The sequence below is a fragment of the Vipera berus genome (assembly GCF_964194415.1).
Source record: "Vipera berus genome assembly, chromosome: 1".
Lineage (NCBI taxonomy): Eukaryota > Metazoa > Chordata > Lepidosauria > Squamata > Viperidae > Vipera > Vipera berus.
This window is the reverse complement of record NC_138202.1, coordinates 15,366,900-15,392,017: the sequence shown is the minus strand read 5'-3', so window position 1 is coordinate 15,392,017 and position 25,118 is coordinate 15,366,900. Positions and strand designations below refer to the sequence as shown.

Below are 25,118 nucleotides of genomic sequence, written 5' to 3'. Positions count from 1 at the left end.
AAAACAAGAATAAAATTAATTTAAAAAGCAGCGGGAGGGCCTCCAAGGTTGCATGTTCTGTGAACGCCAAGCAAGTCAGCAAAGCAAAGTGGTTTTCACAGCTTTGGGAAATGCAAGGGAAGTGAAGTGGGAGCTCTCCTTGTCCCATGGTATAGACAGGAGTTCATAATGGGGCTGCCTCTAAGAAGTCAGGGCTCTGATCCCCTCCCTATTTCTCTTAACTTCACTTGGGATGGGACCTGGAGCAGCAGTTTTGGAGGGGAATGCCCAGGGTGAGTTATATCTGCTTGGGAGGCATCATGATCTCTGGGCTTTCAAGGTTAAAAACAGCACCTAGAATTACAGAAGCCTATTATTGTGAAAGCAGAGCAGCAGCCTCAAGGCAGAGTCGCAGTGTTAGAATTTTTTTCCTCCTCAGCAGAGACTGCTCTACTTCGGACTATCTTCACCTTCAAAGTCTTCAAGGGCAGCTCCAATTAAAGCATGTTATAGTAATCTAGCAGGGTTGTGTCAAACTCGCCCAAGTCACTTGGGTAGAAAATATAAGGCAGTGTTGCATAGGAAGAGACATGACACTTTTTAAACAGGTCCTATAATTCAGGTGGGACAAAAAGTCATTTCTTTTATAGTTTCAAGGATTACCGTATTTTCCGGCGTATAAGACGACCCGGCGTATAAGACAACCCCTGACTTTTGAGAAGATTTTCAAGATTTTTCGTCTTTTACGCCGGAAAATACTTACATGCCAGTTGCCAAGTGTCCGACACAAGCCCAATTCAGATTCAGCCCCATCTGATGCAAATGGTGCAAAGCCATGCGCTCTTCCAGGCCAGACTCTGCAAACAGCACGCCAGAAGCTGCAACCACCGCGGGAACTCTGAGTCCCCGCCTTTCAGCAGCCTGCACGCCCAAGCGCGATTCAGCTTTGAGATAGCATTTGCAGATGGAACAGCCGCCGCGTCTGGAGCCAAGCCCCACCCAGGAGACGGTTGGTCAGGCGGGCCTGGAAGACGCGCTAGAGAGCCGGGCTTGGGGCGGCCATGCTGAGGCCGGCTGGCGAGGGCCGCTGCATGGTCTGCGGGCAAGAGGGGTGCCAAGTACCGCTGTTCTGCACGCCGTGACCAGGCAAGCGATTCTTCCGGTCGGCGTGGGTCAGGCGGTGCCTCGGCAGGAGCAAAGGTGCTCCCTTCCTACTGTCGAGCAGCGTGCCTCTGGGGACCGCCTGCCCCTCCTCTTTTCGGGGACCTGACAGCCAGCATTGGAAGCGCCAGCATGGCCAGTCCTACAGAAAGCAATGGCGGCAGCTGCAGTAGCCGCCCCAGGAGCTGATGAGAATTTGCCCTCCATCACCCGTTCGCCATCGGCCGCTTAACCACGGGTTGCCATCGCCTACCTCCATTCACCCAGCGATCCCGCCATCCAGCAGAAAAGATCAGAGAGGTGAAAAAAAATTTCCGGCGTATAAGACGGGTCGTATAAGACGACCCCCCCAATTTTGAGACGATTTTCATGGGTTAAAAAGTCGTCTTATACACCGGAAAATACGGTATTTTTTTTAAAAAAGTTTTAAATCAATGGGAGAATTAACTTTCCCTTGGATAAAAACGACAGGAGCGGGTGGGGTAGGAAGAGAAAGAAGGAATTGAATATTGGTTATTAAACTTAATTGTACAGGTAGTCCTCTCACTTAGCAACTACCCTCTTTAGCGGTCATTCAAAGTTACAATAGTGCTGAAAAAATAACTTTACAACCAATCCTCTCCCTCAATAGTGTTAACGTTGCGTCATCCCGTGGTTAGCGATTGCCATCTGTGTCCTTCACCACTGTATTCTGACAATCAAGAGTCCATGGAGAAGCCAGGTGTAAAATCACTAGCTGGAGTCATGTGGTGTCTCACTTAACAACCATGGTTAATTCGCTTAACAATAGTAGCGTAACTGAGGTTGTAAGTCCATCCTGCTACTATAGATTGTAAACTATAGATTTAGCATTTCGTTGTGAATCCAGCCAGTTGATGAAAATGGCAGCTTTGTGTGTGTGAAGCGAACTACAATACTGTACAGTATTTAGCGATTAAAATATGGAAGGAGAAAGACTTCAAATGGGAGAATAGCTACTTCAGACCAGTTTATTTTGTGCTGTGGTTTCCTTTTAGTTACTGAATACTTGTGAAAGAATGTGTACCAGCAAGCGCACTTTTGTCCTTTAGGGTTATACATAAAAGGTTGTCTCATTAGCCTTTTATCATGTATAGCTCAAAATAAATGAGCAAACAGCATTTCCTTTAATCATAACTCTGAACAACATGTAGCAAAATGCTTAGTAGCACCACGTAAACAACTTTTCCTGAGATTTTGGTCTAAGATATACTGTACACTATGCCAAAGGCCTTTGGCTAAAGTCTCTAAAAGAGGTAGGAGATTTGTTCTCTATTTTTGGCAGGCATGTTTGTCTCTTTTTTTCTTTTAGCCATTTGGAAATGTTTGGGACATGCCACTAATGTTAAAAGATTTCAGGGGAACCAGAATTTCAAGAGAAATACTAGAAAGCCATGTCAATACATGGACCAAGATGTTGGTAATGGTTGCAGCCACGTGTGAATTGCAAATCCTGCAGTTAATAATAATAATAATAATAAGTTGGAAGGGACCTTGGAGGTCATCTAGTCCAACCCCCTGCTCAGGCAGGAAACCGTATACCATTTCAGGCAAATGGCTGTCCAGTCTCTTCTTAAAAACTTCCAGTGTTGGAGCTGGATTCGCGGCTCAGTTTTGAAGACCATATAGGAGCCGTGACCAGGGGGGCTTTTGCGCAGGTTCGCCTGGTGCGTCAGTTGCGACCCTACCTGGACCGAGATGCCCTACGCACAGTCACCCATGCGCTCGTGACCTCCTGTTTAGACTACTGCAATGCTCTCTTCATGGGGCTGCCCTTGAGGACCACTCGGAGGCTTCAGCTGGTGCAAAATGCAGCCGCGCGAGTTGTGATGGGGGTTTCCCATTACTCCCATGTAACACCTCTGCTCCGTGAGCTGCATTGGCTTCCGGTTGCCCTCCGGGTGAGATTCAAGGTGCTGGTGATGACCTATAAAGCCCTAAATGGCTTGGGTCCAGGATATCTGAGGGAACACCTGCTGCCGGCATCAAGTTCCCTTCATCCTGTGCGCTCCTACAGGGAGGGCCTTCTCAGGGTGCCACCGGTAAAAGAATGCCGGCGGATAACACCCAGGGGGAGGGCCTTCTCAGTGGGTGCGCCTGCCCTTTGGAACCAGCTGCCTGTGGAGCTTAGGACTGCCCCCGACCTTCGCTCATTTCGCTGAGACCTGAAGACCTGGCTCTTCAAGCTTTCCGGCCCAGGCTGAGTTTTAATTGGGGTTTTAACTGGGGTTTTATATGTTTTATATTTTTTCAGGGATTTAGTTTAATCTTTTTAATTGCTCTTAATTTTTGTATTGATGTTTTATATGCCCTGTAAACCGCCTTGAGTCCTACGGGAAAGGGCGGTATATAAATTCAATAAAATTCAAATTCATTCACCACTTCTGGAGGCAGGTTGTTCCTCTGGTTAATTGTTCTAACTGTCAGGAAGTTTCTCCTTAGTTCTAGGTTGCTTCTCTCCTTGACTAGTTTCCATCTGTGGCTTCTAGTCCTGCTTTCAGGTGCTTTGGAGAATAGCTTGACTCCCTCTTCTTTGTGGCAGCCCCTGAGATATTGGAAGACTGCTATCATGTCACCCCTCACCCTTCTCTTCATTAAACTACACATACCCAATTCCAGGAACCGTTCCCTATATGGTTTAGCCTCCAGTCCCCCAATCATCTTTGTTGCCCTTCTCTGTACCCTTTCTAGAGTCTCAACATCTTTTTTACATCGTGGTGACCAAAACTGGATGCAGTATTCCAGGTGTGGCCTTACCAGGCATTGTAAAGTTGCCTCTTAGCTGCTGAGTATATTTATCTGGATGTGTAAGTTACTTGAACTGAACAGGGGGCTGAGTTAGACGCTTTCTAGCAGAAAATGTCAACTCCAAATCTCTATGGTATATTTGACTTAAGAAGGGAAAATTGAATAATTCTCCACATACTTGAAAGACAAATGTCTAAAGTTTTAACTTGGGGCTCGTCCAGATCGTAATGAGGGAATATTTAGATAAGGGGATTCTAGAATCCTAAATCTAAATTTTCTAACTATCTGAGTACTAAATATCAGGAAACATTTAGGGCAGGGAATTCAATGGTTTGTTCATCACAGGAATTCAAATAGAAATACCCAGACAGATGTGCTTGAACACATTTCAGTAAACGAGAACAGTGTCATTGTATCTACTATTGACTTGCCTTTAATAGTGCCTAATATTCATCATTGCGTATAGTCAAGGCTATGGTCTTCCCAATTGCACTGTATGGCTGTGAAAGTTGGACCACAAGAAAGGCCGAGTGCCAAAGAATTGAAGCCTTTGAACTATGGTGCTGGAGAAGACTCCTGCGAGTCCCTTGGACTGAAAGGCGATCAAACCGGTCAGTCCTAGAGGAGATCAACCCTGACTGCTCTTTAGAAGGCCAGATCCTGAAATTGAAACTCAAATACTTTGGCCACCTAATGAGAAGGAAGGACTCACTGGAGAAGAGCCTAATGCTGGGAAAGGTTGAGGGCAATAGAAGAAGGGGACGACAGAATGAGGTGGATGGAGTCATTGAAGCAATAGGTGTGAGCCTAAATGGACTCCAGAAGATGGTAGAGGACAGGAAGGCCTGGAGGAACGTTGTCCATGGGGTTGCGATGGGTCGGACACAACTTCGCAACTAACAACAACAACATTCATTTGGAATCTAAATTCTTTCTTCATATTTCAAGATACAATTCAGAATTATGCTTAACTGATAGTTAGACATTGGATTCCAGCATGACTTAACACCCTCATTTTAGCACCCAAAGAGCTGGCTGTGTTCTATATCTGCTAATTTTAATTAAATGGGAAAAAACCCTAGTTAATTATCTTTGAAACTCTTTCCACATAGCTCTCATGCTGATCTGCAAAATCACTGTTATTATCATTAGATCTTTATTCACCTTTATTTGTATTATTCAAGGCATTGTACATCATACTTCTGTCTCCTATTTTCCCTACAACAAGCAACCCTGTGATCCAAAATCATCCAGTTGGCTTTTAATCCCAAGAGAGAACTTCATAGTCTCCCAGTTTCCACTGCACCAAACCAGCTCTTATTTCTATGGAATAGACTTTTATAAGTGGTAAATTTGGAGGGGAGAAATAACAGCGGCAGAACCTATTCTATCTTGTGGAAGATCATTGGCTTCCTTGTTGCTAGGAAAATACTTAGGTGTCAGAAGCTGTGTGGTGGTGCCCTCTAGATAGATACGGACTGTAGTTGTCATCTTAGGCAGACACGATGCTGATTGGGAATTTTAAGATCCTAACACATCTGGAAAATGCTATGTTTGGCAAGCGGCTGCAACAGAGAAAATGAATGATAATTGCTCTCCTGTGTCACTAAGAAGGTATGGGCAGTGCATTAATGGTAACGGATGTCATATTGTATATAACTGTAGAATATAAAACATTGCATGTCTGGGATAAAAGAGTGACTTGGTTTATATGGAGAGAGAGAGGGAGGAAGAGAGAAGGAGAGGGGGAGAGAAAGAAAGAAAGAAAGAAAGAAAGAAAGAAATACTAGATGTTTTAGTCCAGTGTTTTGAAACCATAACAACTTTTAAGATGTGTAGATTTCAACTTGCTGGCTGAGAAATGTTGGAAGTTGAAGCCCACACATCTTAAAAGTTGCCAAGGTTGAGAAACTTTGGTCTATTTGCTGAGAACTAATTTTCCTGATTGTTCTGTGTTTTACAAACACCAATGCCTAAATTTGCTCAGTTAGTCTCAAACAAATCCTGTTAGGGCTAAGATCAGCATGGATCTGAGTCAGTGTATTTGATGCCATCCTCTTGAGAGCTATAAAACTAAGGATGGCCCAGTGCACGCCCAGTTGAGTCTGCACAAAATGCAAACCGATAATTAGTAGTTACTATTTCTTGCTTTGAACCAAGTTGGAAAGACTTTCTAAAGCTGGAGATAGGTCTGGTTAATCTACGTGCCAAAGGCTGCACTCACAGCTTCTTCTTTCTGTCTCTCCATTGGGAACCAGGAAGAAGGAGAAGTGGTATCGGACTAAGCCAGTTAACACACCCCTGGTGTATTTGTCCTGTCAGCAGGAAATCAGCTGGGTGTTGAAACCTGTCAGCCTTCTAGAGCGCCAGTCTGCCCCTGTTGCTCCAGGGGGTTGCATTAGAACTGATGGTGAACACTTGAGAGGTGATGATACTTTCCTGGGTTGAAGTCAGCTTTCTCACCAGATCCTATGAGAGTATATACCAAGTTATTCTGTGATTGCAGCATTTTTGTTTTCCTCTTCAATTTTTCCAAAGACAGTTAACAATAATAGAGATGAAACTAAGGACATAATAAGCATCTGCTGTAATTAAAGCAACGTGAGTGGAATGCCACTCACTTAGCATCTTGTTTGATGAACAAAGTGGCTTCAATAACTAAATGCTTGATTGTGAAGCAAAAGACCTACTGTGCACAGCATGCAAACCCACAATATGGCATGTTTGGTTTTGATTTAGTGTGCAGGGTGACTCCAGCTGTTACAGTTTGTAAACTGTGGTTTATGGCTTAATGTGATGTGTAAATCTAGTTCCTCTGTTGGATGTTGTCTTAAAAGGGGGTGGTATGGAAGTGTTTATGTTCAGTGCTTGGGACTGAGCCTGGGGTATACAGTTTGTTCAAGAAACCACAATTTAAGAAGGTTACTAAACATAAATCATAGTTTACAAAGCACTGTGAGGGAGAACCTGTATCCGCGAGAGGCCACTGTTGTCCAAATAGCCGGGTGTGAGTCTCTCCTCCTTAGATGTGGCCCTAAGGCTCAGTTGGGCTTGCTGCTAGTGTACCTTTCACCTAGTCGCGTAGCAGCAGCCCTGCCCGAGCTTCTTGTCATCCTCTCGGGACTGGTGGTTGAGTTCCCCAAAATTATGATCTTGGGTGACTTCAACTTACCATCCCTGGGGAGATCATCTGAGTTGGCTCGGGAGTTCATGGCTTCCATGACGGCCATGGACCTGACGCAGATAATCCAGGGCCCAACTCATGTAGGAGGACACATGCTCGATTTGATTTTCCTATCTGGACAGTGGTTAGATGATCTGGGTGGGGGCTCTCCAATTGTTACGCCCCTGTCATGGACAGATCATCATCTCCTGCGGCTGACCTTCCGCTTTGCCACTCCCCGTCGTGGGGTTACTGAACCAATGAAATGGTACCGCCCTAGGCGGCTTATGGACCCTGGGCAGTTCCAAACAGCGCTTGGCCCCCCACCTGCCTCCTTTGCTCATAGCTCGGCCAGTGCCATGGTGGAAGCCTGGGAAAAGGCAGCCACAGAAGCACTCGACCGAGTTGTACCCATGCGGCCCCTGACCCGTTGCAGATCCCAGTGGGCTCCATGGTTTTCTACGGAGCTCCGGGAGATGAAACGGCAGAGACGGGGCCTAGAGAGCTGTTGGAGATCCAGCCGATCCGAATCCGACCGATCGCGACTAAGGTCCTTTACGAGGTCTTATCTCGCGGCGCTAAGGAGGGCAAGGTCTAATTACTTTGCTGCCCTTATCGCGTCCGCAGATAATCGCCCGACCGCCCTGTTTAAGGTGACCCGCTCCCTCCTTAATCTAGAGGTGAAGGAGGATCCCTTGCAGGGTCGTGCTGAGGAATTTAGCCAACATCTGCTGGACAAAATCGCTCGGATCCGGACCAGTCTGGATTCCAACTGGGCAGAGTCTGACGATGAGAACATGGACAGTCTTGTTGATGTTATCTGGGAAGAGTTCGATCCTGTGACTCTGGACGAGGTAGAAAGGATCATGAGGAGGCTAAGCTCCACTACATCCTTATTGGACCCGTGCCCCTCCTGGCTGGTTTATTCGGCTCGGGATGGGACACGAGGCTGGATCCATGCAGTGGTAACTGCTTCATTGAAAGAGGGCAGTTTCCCCGCAGCCTTGAAAGAAGCGGTGGTGAGACCCCTCCTCAAAAAGCCTTCCCTGGACCCAGCTGTTTTAAACAACTTTCGCCCGGTCTCCAACCTTCGCTTTCTTGCGAAGGTTGTTGAGAGCGTAGTGGCGCATCAGCTTCCTCTGTTCCTAGAAGATACTGATTATCTAGACCCGTACCAATCGGGTTTCAGGCCCGGACACAGCACGGAGACGGCATTGGTCGCTCTGATGAATGATCTCTGGCGGGCTCGGGACAGGGGTCATTCCTCTGTCCTGGTCCTATTAGACCTCTCTGCGGCTTTTGATACCATCGACCATGGTATCTTACTTCGGCGTCTCAGGAGATTGGGAGTGGGAGGCACTGTTCTTCAGTGGTTCTCCTCCTACCTTCTGGAACGTTCACAGTGGGTGTTGGCGGGTGACCAGAGATCGACCCCGAGGCCTCTCATTTATGGAGTTCCTCAGGGGTCGGTCCTCTCACCTCTCCTGTTTAACATCTATATGAAGCCGCTAGGTGAGATCATCCGTGGTTTTGGAGTGGGTTATCATCAGTATGCTGATGACACCCAGCTTTTCATCTCGACCCCAAACCACATCAGTGATGCCCTTGACGTGATGTCCCGTTGCCTGGAAGCGGTCCGGGAATGGATGGGGAGGAACAGGCTTCAACTCAACCCGGACAAGACTGAATGGCTGTACATACCGGCATGTCAGGATATTCAGAGTATTCCATCCCTTAATATTGGGGGCGAGTTACTGCCCCCCGTAGATAGGGCTCACAACCTGGGTGTCCTCCTAGATTCACAGCTCTCCTTAGAAGATCACATAGGAGCTGTGACTAGGGGGGCTTTCACTCAGGTTCGTCTGGTGCGCCAGCTACGACCCTATCTGGACCTGGATGCCTTACGTACAGTCACCCATGCACTTGTGACCTCTCGTCTTGACTACTGCAACGCTCTTTACATGGGGCTGCCCTTGAGAATCACTCGGAAGCTTCAGCTGGTACAGAGTGCAGCTGCACGGACGCTTTTGGGGGCTCCCCGATACTCCCATATTACACCTCTGCTTCGTGAGCTGCACTGGCTTCCAGTTGCCTTCCGGGTGAAATTCAAGGTGCTAGTGATGACATACAAAGCCCTACATGGCATGGGTCCGGAATACCTACAGGAGCACCTACTGCCAGCGTCAACACCCCTCCGTCCTGTGCGCTCCCACAGAGAGGGCCTCCTCAGGGTGCCACCGGTCAGAGAATGCCGGCTGATGACCCCCAGGGGGAGAGCATTCTCGGTGGGTGCGCCAATCCTCTGGAACCGCTTACCAGCCGAAATCCGGATGGCCCCCGACCTTTGCACCTTTCGGCGAGATTTAAAAACCTATCTATTCCAGCAAGCCGGCCTGGCCTGATAGATTTGGGGTTTTATTTGTAGATCTGGGGTTTTATTTGTTTTATTGTTGGTTTATTGTATACTTACTTTGCTCTGTACACCGCCCTGAGTCCTCCGGGAGAAGGGCGGTATATAAAACGAATAAATAAATAAATAAATAAATTATCTAGTTCACCTTCAGACTTGGGAGCTCACTGAGTGGCAAGGGCCCAATCATAGAACATAGAACAGTAGGATTGGAAGGGACCATGGAGGTCTTCCAATCCAACCCCCTGTTCAAACAGGTGACCCTATACCAGGGGTAGGCAACCTTGGCTCTTTTATGACTCGTGGACTTCAACTCCCGAGCCAGCCTGCTGGCTCAGGAATTCTGGGAGTTGAAGTCCATGAGTCATAAAAGAGCCAAGGTTGCCTACCTCTGCCCTATACCATTCCAGACAAATGGCTGTCCAGTCTCTTCTTGAAAACTCCAGTGTTGGAGCACCCACAACTTCTGGGGAAAAGCCCTTCCACTGACTAATTGTTCAGGAACTGTCAGGAAATTTCTTCTTAGTTCTAAGTTGGATCTCTCTTGAATCACCATCTCGCAACTTAAATTCTCTCACAGGATTCTTGTTGTTGTGAAGAATATTGAAGTAAATGTTGCATATTTAATTTAATTTAATTTAATAATATTTATATACCGCCCTTCTCCCTAAGGACTCAGGGCGGTTCACAGGGCAAAAGTCAAATACAAAGTACAAACATTAAAAAAGGATTAAATAATTGCCCAAGTTAAAACAATTAATACAATAATAAAACCCCAAAAATAAAATTAAAAATACAAAAAATAAAAACCCCACCAATCCCCATCAGGCTAGGCCGGCTTGTACAAACAAAAACGTCTTGAGATCGCGACGAAAGGAGCGAAGATCGGGCGCCATCCGGAGCTCGACCGGCAACTGATTCCACAGCTCCGGAGCGCCCACAGAGAAGGATCTCCCCCTGGGCGCCACCAATCGACATTCTCTGATCGGTGGCACCCTGAGGAGGCCCCTTCTGTGGGAACGCACAGGGCGCAGGGAGCTTGATGCCGGCAGCAGATGTTCCCTAAGGTACTCCGGCCCCATGCCATGAAGGGCTTTGAACACCATTACCAGTACCTTGAATCTCACCCGGAAGGCAACTGGCAACCAATGCAGCTCACGGAGCAAAGGTGTAACGTGGGAGTATCGGGAGACTCCCAGCACAACTCTCGCGGCTGCATTCTGTACCAGTTGGAGCTTCCGGGTGGTCCTCAAGGGCAGCCCCATGTAGAGAGCGTTGCAGTAGTCCAGACGAGAGGCCACGAGCGCATGAGTGACCGTGCATAAATCATCCCGGCTAAGATAGGGCCGCAACTGGCGCACCAGGCGAACCTGGGCGAAAGCCCCCCTAGTCACAGCTCCTATATGGTCTTCCAAGGTGAGCCGTGAATCTAGGAGGACTCCCAAGTTGCGAGCCCTATCTACGGGGGGTAATAGTTCACCCCCCATAGCAAGAGGTGGAATGTCCGAATAGACCCGGGATGAAGGTATGCAAAGCCACTCAGTCTTGTCGGGGTTGAGTTGAAGTCTGTTCCTCCCCATCCAGACCCGAACCGCCTCCAGGCAACGGGACATCACGTTGAGGGCATCACTGGGGTGGCTTGGGGTCGAAAAGAAAAGTTGGGTATCATCCGCATACTGATGATACCCAACTCCAAAACCACGAATGATCTCACCCAGCGGTTTCATGTAGATGTTGAACAGGAGAGGCGAGAGGACCGACCCCTGAGGAACTCCACAAACGAGAGACCTCGCGGTCGACCTCTGCCCTCCTGCCAACACCGACTGCGAACGTCCCTGGAGATAGGAGGAGAACCACTGTAAAACTGTGCCTCCCACTCCCAGTCCCCTGAGACGCCGCAGCAAGATACCATGGTCGATGGTATTGAAAGCCGCCGAGAGGTCTAATAGGACTAGAACAGAGGAATATCCCCTGTCCCGAGCCCTCCAGAGATCATTCACCAGCGCGACCAATGCCGTCTCCGTGCTGTGCCCGGGCCTGAAGCCCGATTGGTACGGGTCTAGATAATCCGCTTCATCCAGCACCAGAGGGAGCTGATGCGCCACCACACTCTCAACAACCTTCGCAAGAAAGCGAAGGTTGGAGACAGGACGAAAGTTGTTCAATACAGCTGGGTCCAAGGCAGGCTTCTTGAGGAGAGGCCTCACCACCGCCTCTTTCAAGACGGCGGGGAAGCTACCCTCACCCAAAGAAGCCGATATAACTGCCTGGAACCAGCTGCGTGTCCTCTCCCGGGCTGCATAGACCAGCCAGGAAGGGCACGGGTCCAGTAAACATGTGGTGGTGCTCAGCCTCCCCATGATCCTGTCCACTTCCTCCGGAGTCACAGAATCAAACTCATCCCAGGTAGTATCGACAAGACCGCCCGTGTCCTGATCGCCAGACTCTGCCCAGTCAGAGTCCAGACCGGTCCGAATCCGAGCGATTTTGTCCGACAGATGCTTGTTAAACTCCTCGGCACGACCCTGCAAGGGATCCTCCCTCACCTCCTGATTTAGGAGGGAGCGAGTCACCCTGAACAGGGCGGCCGGGCGATTATCTGCGGACGCGATAAGGGTGGCGAAGTGGTTAGACCTCGCCTCCCTTATCGCAGCGAGATAAGACCTAATGTGGGCTCTTAGTCGCAATCGGTCGGATTCGGATCGGCTGGATCTCCAACCGCTCTCTAGGCCCCGTCTCCGACGCTTCATCTCCCGGAGCTCCGCAGAGAACCATGGAGCTCGACGGGATCTGCACCGGGTCAGGGGCCGCAGGGGTACAACTCGGTCAAGAGCCTCAGTGGCCGTCCTTTCCCAGGCTTCCACTAAGGCATCTGCCGAGCTGTGAGCAAGGGAGGCAGGTGGGGACCCCAGCGCTGCCTGGAACCTCTGGGGATCCATTAAGCGTCTGGGGCGGTACCATTTAATTGGTTCCATACACCCACGGCGGGGGGTGGCAAAACGGAAGACCAGGCGCAGGAGATGATGATCGGTCCATGACAGGGGCATAATAATTGGAGAGCCCCCACCAAGATCATCTAACCACCGTCCAGATAAGAAAACTAAGTCAAGGGTGTGGCCTCCCTCATGAGTCGGTCCCAAAATTACTTGCGTCAGGTCCATGGCCGTCATGGAAGCCATGAACTCCCGAGCCAACTCAGATGATCCTCCCAGCGATGGTAGATTGAAGTCCCCCAAAACTATAAGTTTCGGGAACTCAATCACCAGCCCAGAGAGGACATCGAGCAGCTCAGGCAGGGCTGCTGCTGCGTGACTAGGCGAAAGGTACACCAGCAGCAAGCCCAACTGCGCACCAGGGCCGCATCTCAGAAAGAGAGACTCACACCCGACTATCTGGGGAACGCATATGATGTCTTCGGCTCCTGGCAGCAGGGAGATAAATCAGCTCAATGAATAAAATCCAAACAACCACATGATGGCTTTGGATGTTGTACTTCAAGGCTTTTCAACCAGTGGTACGGGTACCATCTGTGGTACATTGGCACCTGGCAGGTGGTACGCGACCATCCTAGAAAAGTGGTGGTGGGGGAGGAGAATGGCAGCACCGCACAAGCCTGAGCGAGAGGTGGCTGGAGCTTCAGGGCTGTCAGGGCTCAGTGGAAGCGCCAGGATCAGTGCCAGGCTCCAGCTGGAGCTCGGCACTGATCCTGGCGCTTCTGCTGAGCCCAGAAGAAGCGCCGATCAGCTGGAATGTTGCAGCATCTCCAGGGTCTTGTGATTTACATTCAGATGCTTGGCAACTGATTCATATTTATGACGGTCACAGTGTCCCAGGTCATGTGAAGTGACCAAAACCTGCCACAACCACCCAGCAGACGGGGGGAATAAAAACCAAACACCCCCCCCCAGCCAATCCTCAACAGAAATGCTTACAACAATGAAAACCTCAGACAGGAGGAAGAGCGCCGCCGGGCGGGCAGGCAGGTGTCTTGCTTGGCTGTGGCTTGGGGGGCACTTCTTTCAGTGCCATTGTAACTTCGAACAGTCACTAAGCGAACTTGTAAGTCAAGGACTACCTGTACTTCATCACTTTTTTCCTTTTGGGGGGGGTCATCAAGTTTTTGACACCTTGCTAGGCAACTGGTGGTACTCGGATGTTGCCATATCCTAAAAGTGGTACAGTGGGTGAAAAGGTTGATAAGCCCTGTTGTATTTAACGAATCCATTCTCTCACATTCATTCTGTTTAAGTATAAGAGAGTGTTCAGATCAAGAAGAGACTCCTAGAATTGGAAGGCTATTTCATGGCCGTAGAGGCTTACTCATTATTTAGTCCAGGAATCTAGACTGAGAAACCTCCAACAGAAGATTTCTTTAACTCTTAAAAGATTCCTCTGCTGTTATACTTAGGCAGGTTTTCTGAGACACTATTACAAACAATTCTTGACTTACGAACCTAATTCCACACTTGGAATACTGCAACCAATCTTGGTCACCATACTATAAAAAAGATATTGAGACCTTGGAAAAATTTCTGAGAAGAGCAACTAAGATGATCAAAGGCCTGGAGACTAAAACATACGAAGAACTGCTGCAGGACTTGAGTTTGGCTAGTCTAAATAAAAGAAGAAACGGGCAACATGATAGCAGTATTCCAGTATTTGAGGGGCTGCCACAGAGAAGAGGGAGTCAAATTATTCTCCAAAGCACCAAGAGGGCAAGACAAGAAACAATGGTTGGAAACTGACCAAAGAGAGAAGCAACCTGGAATTAAGGAGAAACTTCCTAACAGTGAGGACAATTAACCAGTGGAACAGCTGGCCTTCAGAAATTGTGGGCGCTCCATCACTGGAGGTTTTTAAGAAGAGACTAGACCAGGGATAGGCAACCTCGGCTCTTTTATGACTCATGGACTTCAACTCCCAGAATTCCTGAGTCAGCTATGCTGACTCAGGAATTCTGGGAGTTGAAGTCCATGAGTCATAAAAGAGCCGAGGTTGCCTACCCCTGGACTAGACAGTCATTTGTCTGAAATGGTATTGGTTCTCCTGCTTGAGTAGGGGCCTGGACTAGAAGACCTCCAAGGTCCCTCCCAGCTCTATTCTATTCTAATTGAGCCTGGAATTATGATTGTAAATCATGGTGCTAATTAAGCAGGTCACCATGTGACCACGCCCGATTTTCTGACCTTTATTATGGCAGGTGTTAAGTGAACACTGTGGTCGTCAAACATACCCATTATACCCAGTGGGCCTTTTTCCCCAGCAAAACCCACCGAAAATCATGGTTGCCTGACAGCGGGATGCTGCAAATGATCATAAAGCAAGCCCGTTGCCAAGCACCCAAAGTACAATCATGTGACTCTGTCTATGCACGCGTGTGTGTATGTGCATGTGGCTGTTGGAATTTTGAAAATGGGTCATAAAAAGCTCTGGGGAGGTTTGTTTGTTTATTTATTTATTTATTTATTTATTTATTTATTTATTTATTTATTTATTTATTTATTTATTTATTTATTTATTTATTTATTTGATTTATATACCGCCCTTCTCCTGAAGGACTCAGGGCGGTGTACAGGGCAATAAAAATAAGAATACATTAGTTAAAATAATATTAAAACCCAAATCCATCAGGCCAGGCCGGCTTGTTCGAATAGATAAGTTTTTAGATCACGCCGGAAGGAGCGAAGGTCGGGGGCCATTCGGAGTTCAGCCGGTAAGCGGTTCCAAAGGATTGGTGCACCCACCGAGAATGCTCTCCCCCTGGGGGTCACCAGCTGACATTCTCTGACCGGTGGTACCCTGAGGCCCTCTCTGTGGGAACGTACAGGACGGAGGGAAGTTGACGCCGGCAGTAGGTGCTCCCGTAGGTAATCCGGACCCATGCCATGTAGGGCTTTGTATGTCATCACCAGCACCTTGAATTTCACCCGGAAGGCAACTGGAAGCCAGTGCAGCTCACGGAGCAGAGGTGTAATATGGGAGTATCGGGAGACCCCCAAAAGAACTCGTGCAGCTGCACTCTGTACCAGCTGAAGCTTCCAAGTGGTTCTCAAGGGCAGCCCCATGTAAAGAGCATTGCAGTAGTCTAGACGAGAGGTCACAAGTGCATGAGTGACTGTACGCAAGGCATCCAGGTCCAGATAGGGTCGCAACTGGCGCACCAGGTTTGTCGTAACTTTGAGCAGTTGCTAAGTGATGGGTCATTCAGCAAGGACTACATGTAGAACCTGTCTTCCTGATTTTATTTGGGAGAAGGGCGGTATACAAATAAAATAAAATAAAATAAATAAATAAAATTATTCTGTATTCTGCATTTAGAACTTTGGAGAATAAATCTCGCCCTCCTTCTGTGTCTTCCTTTCAGATATCAGCAAAGGGCTATAATATCCTCCCCTTTTCTCTTTAAGGCTAAACACTCCCAGTTCTTTTGTCTTTCTTTGTATTTACAGCCGTTGCCGCACAGAATCCACTTCTAGTATCCTGATCATTTTTTTATTGCCCTTCTCTTATCAGCTATTCCACTTCCCCCGAATTTCTTAAAGGATGGTGCTTAGAACTCAACACAATTCGGGGGTCGAGTTAGGACCACAGCTGAGCTCGACATTTCCGTTTCTAAGCATGACCGTTGTAAAAGGGCGGTTTTGCCCCATTTTGCAACCTTCCTTGTCACCGTTGTTACGTGAATCATGGCAGTTGTTCAGTTAGTAACACGGCTGTTATGTGAATCTGGCTTCCCCTTTGACTTTGCTTGTCAGAAGATCGCAACAGGTGATCACCTGGAACAGTGGAACCGTCGTAAATATATGCCAGTTGCCAAGCATCCAAGTTTTGATCAGGTGACCACGAGGATGCTGCCACAGTTGTCAGTGTGAAAAGGGGTCACAAGTGATTTTTTTTTCAGTGCCGTTGTAACTTTGAACAGTCACTAAATGAAAATGAATGATAGGAAGTTGAGGACTACCTGTACTTCAAATGGATTCTGACTGGTGGAATTCAACTGAATTGCATTGCTATTCAGAGATTTTTATCCCATCCTAACATCCCAAAGGTGCTTTTTCAGGAGGCAACTGGACTTTCCTGTTTTTCTTTGAAGATGTTTCGCTTCTCATCCAAGAAGCTTTTTCAGCTCTGACTGGATGGTGGGGAATGGAAGGATTTATATTCCTTGCAGACAGCTGATCATTTGCATTCTTTTAGCCTATGTTGGGTTGGTTGAAGATCCTCCTAAGCTTTTCAGATATTCCTGCAATGCATGGAATGACTACGTTGCTTCGTTTATTATTTTCTTCGTCTGTTACTGAGCTGCTCCTGACAGGTCTTTTTTGATCTTCAACCAACGCAACCTACGTGCACACTTCAAACCTAAGAATACACTAAGGCAGAGGCTGATCCACCCCAAGGATAAAACACCCAGACACAAACTGAGCAAGGTGGTATATGTAGTACAGTGCGAGCCATGTGCAGATCTGTACATTGGGGAAACGAAACAACAACTTCATAAACGCAGGGCACAACGTAGGAGAACAAACCCATCAGGACAAGAGTCAGCAGTCCATTTGCATTTAAAAGGCAAAGGCCACTCTTTCGAAGGGACACGGTGGCTCAGTGGGTTAGGACGTTGAGCTTGTCAACCAGATAGTCGGCAGTTTGGCGGATCGAATCCCGAGTGCCGCGTAACAGTGAGCGCCTGTTACTTGTCCCAGCTTCTGCCAACCTAGCAGTTCAAAAGCACGTAAAAATGCAAGTAGAAAAATAGGGACCACTACAGTGGGAAGGTAACAGCGTTCCATGCGCCTTTGGCATCTAGTCATGCCAGCCACATGACCATGGAGACGTCCTCGGACAAGCGCTGGCTCTTCGGCTTTGAAACGGAGATGAGCACCAGACCCTAGAGTTTGGAAACGACTAGCACGCATGTGCGGGGGAACCTTTACCTTTACCTTACTCTTTCGAAGACAGCAAAGTTCACATTTTGGAGAGAGAGGACCACTGGTTTTAAAGAAGGTACAAGAGGCCATCTATGTTAAAATTGAACAGCCCTCTCTCAACAGAGGGGGAGGGATGTGACATCATCTATCTCCAGTCTACAACACAGTCCTTTCAACAGTTCCAGGAAGGCTCCAAACCCATTTGCACCAATCAGGTGACCCTGAAGACACAGATAAGCTTCCAGGTAGATTTAACGACTTGCTAGAAGAATGCAAATGAACAGCTGTCTGCAAAAGTATAAATCTTTCCAATTTCCCACCATCCAGTCAGAGCTGAAGAAGCTTCTTGGATGAGAAGTGAAACGTCTTCGAAGAAAAACAAGAAAGTCCAGTTGCCTCGTGAAAGAAAAAGCATCTTTGGGTTAACTATGACCTGGATGAATGGGAATCTCCATAGACATCTCATCCTATGCTTTTGCATTTGAGTTCTGTTTTCTGCCTGAACAACCTTGAATTTATACCTTTAAAACTACGTTCTGTTAATTTTGGCCTGTTTTTGTAACACTATTGTTATAGTTCAACCCTGACTGCTCTTTAGAAGGCCAGATCCTGAAGCTAAAACTCAAATACTTTGGCCACCTAATGAGAAGGAAGGACTCACTGGAGAAGAGCCTAATGCTGGGAAAGATTGAGGGCAAGAGAAGAAGGGGACGACAGAGAATGAGGTGGCTGGATGGAGTCACTGAAGCAGTAGGCGTGAGCTTAAATGGATTCCAGAAGATGGTAGAGGACAGGAAGGCCTGGAGGAACGTTGTCCATGGGGTCGCGATGGGTCGGACACAGCTTCGCAGCTAACAACAAATTGTTATAGAATGGAATGGAATACAATTCAATACAGTAGAATAGAATTTTTATTGATTTAATTATTTAACCATATCAAAACCATAAAACTAATACAAATATACAAATAGATGCAAAAAAAAATACATGTTCATAGTAATTGTCATTCCCTACAGCTAACCCCAATCTGATCTAAGTCCTCTTCAATATAAGGCACTGGTGGCGAACCTATGGCACGCGTGCCAGAGGTGGCACTCAGAGCCCTCTCTGTTGGCACGCATGCAACTGCCGCCAGCAGCAGGTCCATCAGTCCGCCACTGCCGCCCGGAGCAGAAGCCCTGCCTAGCACAAAGGAGGCGAAGCGGCCAACTAGCAAGCTTGAGTAGAGGTGGTAGAGCAGAGGTCACCAACCATTGTCGATTGGCGGACTGGAAGAAAAGGGGAGGGGGAAGCATTTTATATGCATGCATGCATGCATGCATGGGGCCGCAAGCACGCACATGCTGCAAATGGGGTTGGGGCTATTGCCTGCGTGATACTCACTAGCCCTGCCCCATTCTTGCATGCTGCAGTGCATTGTATCTGTATTCTGCGGTGCGGTGGCAGCTGTTTTTATGCCTTGCAGCACGGTGGCCAATTTTTGTGCCCCTGGTTTTTGCATGCCAGAGGCGGCACTCAGAGGAGGCTCCCTGCCCCCCCCCCGAGGGTACCACAATGCCGATGCACCCCTGGCACTTTGCGATAAATAAGTGGGTTTTGGGTTGTAATTTGGGCACTCGGTCTCTAAAAGGTTCGCCATCCCTGATATAAGGAGTTCACTCGTACTAGTGATATGCAGCTTCATTCCCTGCAAAAACTAAGACAGTTTCTCCTGGCTGCCCCAATTTTTTTAAAATAATAATCTAATAACCCTTTTTTTGCAGAGTACAGTTTGCAATCCAATGTCTGGAGCAGCTGGTGCTCCACCAATGCACAGTCTTTCTTCAAATGGGACTCCACGAAACCTCCCATGTCTTACCACGAGGTCTAGCTTGTTCGAAAGGAGCTCTGAAAAAAAAAGCTTTTCTGAAATGTCGAGGCATACCAGTTTGTTAAATGTTTTTCTAACTGGGAGGCTGCTTTCTGCTCAGTCAGACACTTCAAAGACTTGACATAATTAAGTGCTGCGATGTCGTCGTCTTGCGCAGCCACATCAATGACGCTTTGTTTGAAAGCTTCCTTGGCCTTTAGATCCGATTGGACCATGAACTGGATGGAGCATCCACATTGTGAGATGACATTTGAAAGTTGGGCGGCCCCAGTGCGAGGATGTGTGTTATGCAACTGCTCTTCAAAACACAGCTTGGGTAATCTTATCTGGGTCCATAAATAGGCTCTTCAGCCAGTAATTGAATAATTACTAAATTACTTTGTGTACAGGTACACCCAACTCTGCCCTTATTGCTGGAGATGGGGTAGACTTATCTACTCCTAAGATACATTTCAGAAAAGTTCCAGTAAGGTGGCATTTATATGTTCTGCACCATATGTGATCTTTGGGACTATTTTGCTATTATATCTTTATGAGAAGAATTAGAAAACCTGAGTAGCTATGGTTGGAGAGTTGCCTTACAGTGTTGGCATGGGCTGTAGCCCTTAAATGGTCACTAAACAAACTGTTGTAAGTCCTGTAGCCCTTAAATAACTTTTCTTAAAAGGCGGGACCCAGCAAACTGCTGCTGTAAAAGCAAGACTTAAGTATAGGTAGGACTTAACTTGATCTATATCAGACATGTCAAACACAAGGCCCGGGGGCCAGATCCGGCCCGCAATGTGGTTTCATGCGGCCCGCGAAGCCATCCTGGAAACAGTGAGGGAACGGCCCCCACTGCCTTGACCCTCCTTCTGCCAGAGGCCCTCAGATCTGTCCCACTCCTGCCCAGGCCCCCATAGGCACCCTTGATGCGAACGATGTAGAGCTGGCCACACCCACCCAGTAGGCCATACGCACTCTAGCCACGCCCACCCAGTAGGCCACGCCCACCCAGGCCACACCCACCCGGCCCCCTGAGGGCAACTGCAATGCTGATGCGGCCCACAATGAAATTGAGTTTGACACCCCTGATCTATATGTTCCCCATCCAGGCTTCCCCATCCAATTTGACCTAGTCTGCCTCTTCCTGAAAACAACTACCTTAGTTTTGAACCCACTATTGTTTTGTGGGGTTCTTGGTGCTCTCTGAGCGTGGTTGTTTTCTTCCATATGTTTCATTAACCAAACTAGGTAATACCATCATCCATTTGAAGTTATAACAACGCTGAAAAAACTGACTTACGACCACTTTTCACACTTAACGACCATTGCAGCAGCCCCAGGGTCACATGATTTGCATTCGGATGCTTGACAACTGACTCACATTTACGATGGTTGCAGTGTCCCGGGGTCATGCGATCACCTTTTGCAACCAGCAAAGTCAATGGAGGAGCCAGATTCACTTAAGAACCGTGTTACTAATTGAACTGTCAACGCTGCTAACATGGGATGTTTTTGCATTGACAACAGATGGAAATGTAGCCATTTTTTCCCTTTCCCTTTTAAGAGTTAGATGATGCTGGGTGGAGGGGGATGTGAATGAGAGTCCAGCTAGAGACATAACAACGCTGAAACTTAGGGTGAGAATCAAGGTTATTGAATTCAAGAGCTGATAAAGAATTGGCCTCCAGGCGCTTCAAGCTAATTGGGGAATGTGATTTATGACCGTGAATTGGAGGAGGGAATTGTGCTTTGACACTATGTTAATGTTAATTTTATTTGTATACCGCCCTTCTCCCGAAGGACTTAGGGCGGTGAACAGGGCACATATAAAATACAGGATACAAAAGTTAAAAAAGAATTAAATACAAGGCCCAAGCTAAAACAATAAATAATAATATAAGAACCACAATAAAATCCCAACCCATCCCCCATCAGGCCAGGCCGGCTTGTTCGAATAAATAGGTCTTCAGATCGCGTCGGAAGGAGCGAAGGTCGGGCGCCGTCCAGAGCTCAACCGGCAACCGATTCCATAAGTCCGGGGCGCCCACAGAGAAGGCCCTCCCCCTGGGGGCCACCAGACAACATTCTCTGACCGGTGGCACCCTGAGGAGGCCCTCTCTGTGGGAACGCACAGGGTGGAGGGAAGTTGACGCCGGCAGCAGGTGATCCCCGAGGTACTCCGGACCCATGCCATGTAGGGCCTTAAAAACCATTACCAAAACCTTGAATCTCACTCGGAAGACAACTGGGAGCCAATGCAGCTCGCGGAGCAGAGGTGTAACATGGGAGTATCGGGAGACTCCCAACACAACTTTCGCGGCTGCATTCTGTACCAGTTGGAGCCTCCGAGTGGTCCTCAAGGGAAGCCCCATGTAGAGAGCGTTGCAGTAGTCCAAACGACTATGTGCCCAGGGGAAGGGAATTCAGTTTTTGGCTTCGATTATATAAGTGCCGATACTCGAATAAAGATCCTTTAAGGTAAACAATGCCTCAAAGTTCTTTTGAAGAGTCGGAACCATGACATTAACAACTGCAGCGATTCATTTGGCAAGAAAAGTCGTTAAATGGGACATGACTCAGTTAACAAATTTCTCGTTTAGCAACATAATTTTTGGGCTCAGTTGTGGTTGTAGCTTAAGGACTACCTGTACTTTGTCTGGTTTAGGGTATTGCATCTACAGCATTCCTACAATCTATTAAGCGAGTTCCAAGTTCTAAATCCAGTGTGTTGGATTTAGCAGTTGCAATTGATGGATCCAATATACACTGGAATAGTCTTTATATATGAGTATAGTTCCGCATCTGAATTACTATAAATCAGGAACTGTTTCACCCTAATTGAATTGTGCACAGGTAGTATCACTATTTAGTACCTGACATTAACTTTGTGCAAATTATTACATTTCCTTTTTTTTGAATCTTCTGATGTAAAGCCCCATTTTCAGGTAGTCCTCAACTTAGACTGTAATTAAGCCTGGAATTACAGTTGTAAGTTGTGCTGGTTGATAAGTGAGCCACCATGTGATCAGACCCAATTTTACCATCTTTTTTTGCAGGAGTTATTAAGCAAACTCTGTAGCTGTTAAACAACAAGGTGTTATTGAGATAATCTATTGTCTGAAGTAGGCAGTTTTTGCTGAAAAGCAAAAATAAATGCTCTGTTTCTGGCAAAAAAACCAAAACATAAACTGCAGTCATGTGGGGAGTTGCAAACAACAGTAAATACAGGCCAAAATGCAATCCTGTGACTGGGGGGAGGATGGAGGTAACCATCGGAACTTTGAATCTGTGTCATAAATACGTCTGGGGAGGTCTGGCATAAACTTGAACGGTCGCTAAGTGACTGGTCATAAGTCAAGACTACTTTCATTCCTTCCTCCCAGGAGATATGAATCTTCTCAGTTGCTGCTTCTTCCTAATCCCACTATCCTTGAGGTCCATAGCTCGACAAGTGATCAAGATGAATTATAAGTGATCAAGTTGAATTATAAATGGTAGGCAATCTTGGCTCTTTTATGACTCATGGACTTCAACTCCCAGAATTCCTGAGTCAGCATAGCTCTCAGGAATTCTGGGAGTTGAAGTCCATGAGTCATAAAAGAGCCGAGGTTGCCTACCCCTGGATAGGGTTTCCTGCTTGAGCAGGGGGTTGGACTAGATGACCTCCAAGGTCCCTTCCAACTTTATTATTATTATTAGTAGTAGTAGTATTAGTAATAGTAGTAGTAGTAGTCCTCAACTTACAACAATTCCTTTACTGACCGTTTGAAGTTACAACGGCACTGACAAAAGTGATTGATGACCATTTTTCATACTTCAGATCATTGCAGAATTCCCATGGTCATGTCATCAGAATTCAAATTCTTGGCAACTGGCTCATATTTACGATGGCTGCCATGTCCCGGGGTCATGCGATTACCTTTCGTGACCACCTGACAAGCCATGTCAGTGGGGAAGCCCAGATTCATTTAACAGTCGTGTTACCTGACTTAACCCCTGTGTAGTGATTCACTTAACAATGGTGGCAAGAAAAGTCATTACATGGGGCACACCTCATTTAACAACTGTCTTGCTTAACAACGGAAATTTGGTGCTCCACTGCCGTCGTAAGTCAAGGACTACCTGTAATACATTTCTAAGATCATGGATAAAGCTTTCTTTTCAAACTGGACCTGTTTTTTCCTTTCAGCTTGCCCAAAAATATGACCCACAGAAGGAAGCAGAATTACGGGTATGGATAGAAAACCTCACTGGGAGGCAGATTGGCCCTGATTTCCAGAAGGGGCTAAAAGATGGCGTCATACTTTGCGAGTAAGTAGGCCAGTGAAGAGAAACGTATACCTTGAAGCACCGTTACTGTTTATTATTCCATAACTTCTTCTGGGGTGTGTTCTAAGAAATTGTATTCTTTTCAGGAAGAGGCAGTGAGCTGCTCCCAAAAGGGTTTATGGAGACAGGGAGTGGCCTGGAATGCTTAAAGGCTTGTGTGGCATTTGGTTACGAGATGGTGAAAGACATAATGTTTCATATGATGGAAAAATAATTTACAGAGCCTAATGATTTTGTTCTGGTTTTGTTTCTGATGTTGCTTCATTTCCCCCCCCCCTCGTCTGCTTTCACTTGGCTTCGTTCCATCGCTGCACCAGTTTGTTTAACTGTTTTTAGGAAAATCCACACAAAAATTAGTACATGAGCATATGTACCGTATATACTTGAGTATAAGCCGAATTTTTCAGCCCACTTTTTGGGCTGAAAAATTCCACTTCGGCTTATACTCCAGTCAACAAAAAAAACTTACCGAGGACTTGTGCGCGGCCGAGGCTTTGGTGCTTCCGGGATCGCCCGCACCTCTCCCAAGCCACCGCCGTCCGAGACCTGCCGAAGTTTGGGGAGGTTTGGGGAGGTGCGCGCGCACCTCCCCAAACTCCGCGCCTTGCCTGCCTGCTTCTTTCCGCAGCGGAAAGAAGCAGGCAGGCAGGGCACGGAGGAACGGAGACTTGCCGACGTTTGGGGAGGTTTGGGCGCCTCCCCAAACCTCGGCAGGTCTCCGTTCCTCCGCGCAGACCTGCCGACGTTTGGGGAGGTTTGGGCGCCTCCCCAAACCTCCCCAAACCTCGGCAGGTCTCCGTTCCTCCTGCCGACCTTTGGGGAGGTTTGGGCGCCTCCCCAAACCTCCCCAAACCTCGGCAGGTCTCCGTTCCTCCTGCCGACCTTTGGGGAGGTTTGGGCGCCTCCCCAAACCTCCCCAAACCTCGGCAGGTCTCCGTTCCTCCTGCCGACCTTTGGGGAGGTTTGGGCGCCTCCCCAAACCTCGGCAGGTCTCCGTTCCTCCGCGCAGACCTGCCGACGTTTGGGAAGGTTTGGGCGCCTCCCCAAACCTCCCCAGGTCTCCGTTCCTGTTTGGGGAGGTTTGGGCGCCTCCCCAAACCTCCCCAAACCTCGGCAGGTCTCCGTTCTTCCTGCCGACCTTTGGGGAGGTTTGGGCGCCTCCCCAAACCTCGGCAGGTCTCCGTTCCTGTTTGGGGAGGTTTGGGCGCCTCCCCAAACCTCCCCAAACCTCGGCAGGTCTCCGTTCCTCCGCGCAGACCTGCCGACCTTTGGGGAGGTTTGGGCGCCTCCCCAAACCTCCCCAAACCTCGGCAGGTCTCCGTTCCTGTTTGGGGAGGTTTGGGCGCCTCCCCAAACCTCCCCAAACCTCGGCAGGTCTCCGTTCCTCCGCGCAGACCTGCCGACGTTTGGGGAGGTTTGGGCGCCTCCCCAAACGTCCCCAAACCTCGGCAGGTCTCCGTTCCTCCGCGCAGACCTGCCGACCTTTGGGGAGGTTTGGGCGCCTCCCCAAACGTCCCCAAACCTCGG

General features: G+C 47.9%; 1 protein-coding gene across 1 annotated transcript in view; it reads left to right on the top strand.

Annotated features, from left to right (window-relative positions):
• The window catches only part of CNN2 (calponin 2), a 50,105-nt gene that overhangs the window by 10,635 nt on the left and 14,352 nt on the right, over positions 1-25,118 (top strand). Inside the window, exon 2 of the mRNA XM_081314129.1 lies at positions 23,452-23,573. Within this exon, the coding sequence (XP_081170255.1) occupies positions 23,452-23,573 (122 nt within the window). The remainder of the gene's footprint in view (positions 1-23,451; positions 23,574-25,118) is intronic.